Here is a 6,135-nt window from a genome sequence, read left to right as displayed (position 1 = left end):
CAAAATTTAGGTTAATGGAATGCAGGTTTTATTTTAGGTGCTAGAATCCAAGAAGTTTTGTTTAAAAATACAAAGTTTACACAAGTTTTAATTTTTCCTTAAAATATCTTTGTGCTTCTGAAAAACTTTTCCACTCAAGCAGAAGTGGATTAAAAAAATATCTAACATGCATGTAAATAAATAAAAGGAGTTTTTTTTATCAAAACTGACATTTTGATAGCTACAACCTCAGCCTTACGACTTGGTGATTTCAACGGCGCAGAGTTCAATTGATTTTTCAGTTTTGTTGTTGTTGGGGTTTTTTCCCTCAGTGGTGTTCCTGGTAGGGTGTTCTGTGCTGATTTTGAGATGAGCTGAGAAGTTCAGAACAAGCGTATAAATCCCATTCTTCTAATCTGTGCAAAAGATAGAGGAAGAGAGAGCACAAGTCCAGTCTTGCAAACAGCTCAGAGTTTTTAGCTAGTGACTGTTGGTTTCAACCAAACTATTTCAACCTCTGCTTTTCAGCAGATTACCCAGGAAGCTGCATCAGCTCCTGTGCGTGCAGACAGTTGTGTGTTGAAGAGTTAAGTCACTCTGTGTTTATTTTAAATCTAAGTGACTGCCTTTTGAATACTGTACTAAGCTTTCTTTTGTCATCTTCTAGGTATCTGACATGTAAAAAATAGAGTGCAATAGGTTGTGCATTATTTCTAAATTGAACGAGCAACTTTTTGAAGGGAGGTATTACAGCCCTGATTTCAGGGGTAAAGTCACCAAAAAAGGGCATGAAAATAGTGATCAGTCAATGCAGAAAATATTTAGGGCCTGGCATTAACTTTGATTTTAGTGGAGCTGAAGTAGTTGAACATTGGAATGTCATGGTAGCTCTGGCAAGGTAAAGTCAATTTTGTTTGAAATGGGTATTAATAGGAGATTTGGTTCTCACTTGGTCTATGGTTTCCCTTTCCTATTTGATGCATTTGGTTTGGGTTTTTTGTCACATTTTTATTATAGTTTTCCAGAAGTCTATTCAGTGTGTGCTGGAGTTGCGTTGGTGGTTTTTGTGGGGGTTTTTTATGTGACTGGAAAATAAAACTTTTTTTTTTCTGATCCTGCTCTCCTTTCCCAGTAAACATTTTTTCACTAGGGTCCGTTTTGCCAATTGAGAGGTTAGAACAGCAGGTCCTGACTGTAAATGAGCATTGTATTTCAGTGGTCCTGTTTTATATCGTTTGTTTTCACTTCCATGCCAGGAGGTTTTTTCAAAAGTCTTGGCTGTGAGCATTGCTGATATGCAGCTCTCCCTATGAAGTAGCGCTGGAAAGAAGAATTAATAAGGGAATGCAAAAAGCTGTGAATTCTGCAAAGAATTCCTGCTTTACCTACCCGGGGAGGCAGGTAATCCCTCGCAGCTTTGGGCGGAGAAGGGACGAACTGATGGAGCGACTCCTTCCCCTGTACAGGTCTCCAGGCATGGGTTTAAATCCCTGCTATGTTGGCATAATCTCCTTTTTGGCACTTTTGCTGAGGCCACCCCAGTGGAGCCAGGGCCACGCGACCGTCTCTCCTGCTTCTCACGAGGGCGGCCATGCCACGCGGCTTGGGAGCAATGGCGCGTTGCAGGCACCGGTTTTCTCGAGGATGTTTAAAACTGAGACACCTCTCTCTCTCTCTTTTTTTTTTTTTCCCCCCACTGTGGCTTTTCTATGGTGGGTGTGGAAGTATCTGAAGCATGCGTGTGTGTTTATGTTGAACTTTCCGAGGGGTTGAGGAATTGTCAACAAATGGTCTCGCTGAAGATCGCTCCTGCGAGCATGGGAGGCTGCCTGCGGCGAGGGGGGACCTCGGGCGCCTCTGGCCACGGGAGCTCGTGTTTTCAAACCGTAGCTAAATATGGAGATAATCGGAGAGCCGTCTGCACCTTTTTCAAACCGTGCGTTTTAAAATCGTTCAACAAAGTATGAGCGCAACTACTGATCATGGTATGCCTGAAGTAAGGGTGACTGACAGAACAGATTGCTTTAAAAAAACAAAAGGTACAAAATTTATGACGTGTGAAACACACATGACAAATGCCTTGCTTATTTTTGCTTAGAACGAGAGTCAGATTTTTTTTCTCCTTCTTGAGGAAAGAAGTAAGTGCTGTCTTGGCGTGAGGGTGACAAAACGCCAAACTGAACGCTGCTGGCTGCAAACACCAGGGTAACTTGGTTCCAGCAAGTCAGGTGTTGCAGTTTGCAACATGCTCGGCCAAGTATAGAAGGAGCTGCCGGTGGCATGATCTGACAGGCTAAACGCCATGGCGGCTCTCAGCAGTGCTGGCGAGGTCCTCCTCGCCCAGCAAGCCCAGGTGTGAGCAGGGAGTGCCAGAGGTGGAGGCCGGGAGAAAGAGGGTAGTGCTTGGTGTTTCTCTTGGCAGGAGCAAAGGCCCAGCGTTCCCACCCGGCCTCTCCCTGCAGCCAGCCCTTTGCCCGGCAGGCAGCGGGCGGCTTTCGAAGTACAAGCGGCTCTGGACCAAAACAGATTGTCTTGAGCTTCTCTTTTGACAGCCTGTCACGTTCGTCAAGGATCCTGACTTCCTATAAAATACGTAGATGCTTATGCGTGCATATGCTACACATGATAGTGCTTAAAATGGTTCTATTTGAATTCGTGAAGTCTTTAAATTGCAGTTCGAAAAAGTAACACGATGTGCACAAAACATTTGTGAGTTGGAGTTGCCTGACTGGACGCAGGTTGCTTCTGTTTTCCGGCAGTGATTCTTGAAGAGCGTTTATGTTTGTAACTGTATCCTTGAAGTTTCCTAACCAGCCCAGCGAGGATATAGCACAACAGTGATGGTGGATTAATTGATGTAGCTTGTTTGCCTCTTGTTTTGTGGTGCTTTTTTTTTTTTTAAAGACTGTTATAGAGGCCCGTGTCGTTCCTCGGCCCTGTTGCTTATGGAAGGGTAGCTTGCAAAATGAACTGATGAACATCACGGGCATGATCTGCTGAGGTGATCTTAAGAAATACAAATAAAAGGGATCCCGTCAAGATGCCATCATGCTCCTTAGCAGCAGCCCAATAAAAACTCCAAGTCTGTTGCCTTTTTTGTTGTTATTGGTCCTAATAATATGAAGAACTTACTGAAATCGTGGAGTTGTCACTGCAGAAGAACCAATGGCATAACTTTAGTGCTGTTTTTTAAAATCCTGTTTGAGAGGATTTGACAGGACACCTTGCTGTCTCGCGCTCTCGCTGTGAAAAAACCACCATTTTTGGCAGAGGAGTTGAAGCCCAAGCAGCTTGGCTGCAATAAGGCAACCGGTCCCCAGTGCTGGCAGCCAAACCAGCACTGCGAGAGCCGCAGCGGTATCCACCAGCCTTTCTTGCACTGTCCACTACACCTAGAGAGGAGAGAGGTGATCTCAGCTTCAGCTCTTCCCAGCTGTGTGTCTGTCATTAAACCAGAGAGGTAACTGATGCTGTAGGAATAACTCAGATAAGTAAGCCGCCTGGTCCAGGCTGCATGTCATCCTCATTTGCTGCTTAATGGTCTGGTATGCCTGAGGGAGAAATGAAAACCAGGGGCACACAAAGAGGACGATGAGGGAGGGGATCTTTTAGCTATAATGTGAGACAGTCACTGTTGTTCAGAGAATCTGAAGTTTAAATGATGAGGTGAATATGATGGGTTGGGGTCCAGGTGCATCTGGAGTGATATTAAGTTCATCTTTATGCTTTCCAGACGGGTTTGCAAAAGGAAACATGTGCTGATGTTGGCTTCTTCAAGATGGTTGTGGAGCTGAGGTATTACAGCAAAATGTAACCCATCCAAAAAGTACGTTAATTGATACCTTTATTAATCTTACTGATCACTAATCCCGTCATATATTTTCTGAAAACTTCCGCGGGAGCTGACTGGTGATCTTGGTTAGTACTCATCATTGTGTTGAGTATGTTTGCTTTCTAGAACCGATTGCCTTTTTTCCAAAAACCTGCAGTACATAAATATTAGATGAAGACATTGAACTGTCTTAAATAACAAGTATTAAATTAAAGCAAAAGGAAGTTCACTGAACAAAATCAAGCAATTATTAACCAAGCAGTAATTTCACTTTTGCTTTGGCTTTCCAAGAGCACCTTCTGGTGTGTTGAGCACCCAAATCAGATAATTGCTTCCTAAATTGTTTTGGGATCTTAACTTGATTTCTATCTTTATAGCCTTTCTTTCTACTTCAAAAGAGAGATTCTGAATTTAGATAGAACCTAACAAAGATGCTATAGAACATTTTTTTCTTCCCCCCCTGCTTTAAGTCTTTTATGCATGGGGTTTCCCAGAAGCATAGAACTAGGATCCATTGAGGGAATCAGTCAGTGAGGCTTGCTGCCTTACCTGCAGCTATTAGAAGTATGACGTGCTATGAAAAAAATATAACAGCCTTACCAGCTATTATCTCCACAGAGAGCCAGTGTGCTTTTAGGTCTTAAAAGAAAAGCAGTTGAACATGCCTTGATTATTGAAATTGACTGCAGGGACTGGTGATATTAAAAACTGAAAATGGATGAACAGCAGTAGTAATTGTTACCTCTCTGGAGGGAAGCTGAGATGCAAGCAGCTGTGAAAGGATTGTGAAATGCTGTAACAATACAGAAAGGATTTGAGATTAAATATTATAGTAGTGTATGCTTATTGGCTCTCTGATGTTTTGGTGTGTATGTCTTAGTTGAGTAGGAACTTCAGTTTGTATAATTTTGCCTGTGTGTTGAAGGCTTTCTTAAAAAAAAAAATAAACAAAAACACCCACAAAAACCAGCAATGAAATACAGGAGGAAGAGACAGAAGAACGATAAAGGTTCTGCAACACTCCTGCAAAAAGCAGAGTTGAATTGGACACTCCTTTTAAAATAACGAAAGGATGAGGAAAGAGAGCTGAGTGTTGTGTGCAAACTTCTGTTCATTCACCATTCCTACATATTTTTGATTACTTACTGGAAGTAGAAAAATTTCTCTAAAAAAAATGAAGATCAGAAGGAAATGTGTGTAAAGCAGCAGCGTGGATGAATCTACTTTAACAAATACTTTGGAGCTGTAAAAACTTGCTTTATAGTAGTTACTTCATGTGTTAGCATTACCGTAATCCCAATAGACTGTAAAATACTGAATGTTGGGGCATTGCATGGCAGGGAATCACTCTGAATCGTCTCAGTCAAGCTTAAAATACTAATTGCCTTCTAAATGAATTGGGAACTGAGACTGAAATGTTAATTGTGACTTCAGGCTACAGTGTCTTAGGCCATGTCTAAATCAACAGTGCCTGAAAGGGCACTTATTTGGAGCTGCTACTATAATACAAATAAACTAGTCTTGGTCATCTTTCGAAGACAGGTTTTATTTTTAATGCTGATTAGGGTAGGATTTATTTTTCTGTCTGGAATTGCTTGATGGCAAGTCTTAAGTTTTGACAGCTTATCTTGCTGTATGTATGACTAGGACTGGCATGTTTTGTTTCATTAGTATTTTACTATTGCACAATGTATATGCTTCATCCCATAAACTGCTCCATTCTGAAGCAAACTAACACTCCCTTAATTTTATGTGTCAAAAAAGCCCCACATCTATATTTAGGTAACTTGCTCACAAGATACGGCAAGATATTCTTACTCAGTGGGCAGCACAGTGAGTTGGCAGTGATGGTGTTTCACATGACTGATAATGCAGAAGTTTCTCTCGGTAGTGCTGTGGGTAGGACAAAGAATCGTGATGAAGAGGGAACAAGATAGAGATAGTTCACAGTACCCCCAAAATACCTATCAGAACAGCTGCTTAAAAATAGCCACTACTGCATGCCTGTGGTATTTTGGAAAAGGGGAATTGATATGTGGTGGAAAAGATTTTATTTGTTTAAAGATTTACTACTCTTTCCAAACACATTTAACGGCTACAAGGGATTTAACTTCATCCAGAGATAACTTTAAGAGAACTATATAGACACGTTATAGATGACTTCAGAGGTAAAAATACAGAAAGAGTAATGAGTAACTACAAAACTGCTTTCCGTTTCAACAGAAAGGCCATAGTGTTTATGATGAAAGGTTAAGGCATGAGGTACAAGGAGTGTCACATGTTCTCCAGCATGTAGTTGATAAAGGCAGATCAACACAGTGACT

At 41.6% G+C, this 6,135-nt stretch overlaps 1 protein-coding gene across 1 annotated transcript in view; it reads left to right on the top strand.

The window, feature by feature from the left end:
* Nucleotides 1–2,281: 2,281 nt before the first annotated feature.
* LOC104620582 (FYVE, RhoGEF and PH domain-containing protein 6-like) overlaps nt 2,282–6,135 on the top strand; it is a 48,423-nt gene continuing 44,569 nt past the window's right edge. The window contains exon 1 of the mRNA XM_010286852.1: nt 2,282–2,332. Within this exon, the coding sequence (XP_010285154.1) occupies nt 2,282–2,332 (51 nt within the window). The remainder of the gene's footprint in view (nt 2,333–6,135) is intronic.

Source organism: Phaethon lepturus, unplaced genomic scaffold (genome assembly GCF_000687285.1).
Source record: "Phaethon lepturus isolate BGI_N335 unplaced genomic scaffold, ASM68728v1 scaffold17025, whole genome shotgun sequence".
In the NCBI taxonomy this organism is placed as follows: domain Eukaryota; kingdom Metazoa; phylum Chordata; class Aves; order Phaethontiformes; family Phaethontidae; genus Phaethon; species Phaethon lepturus.
This window is presented reverse-complemented; position numbering and strand designations above follow the sequence as displayed.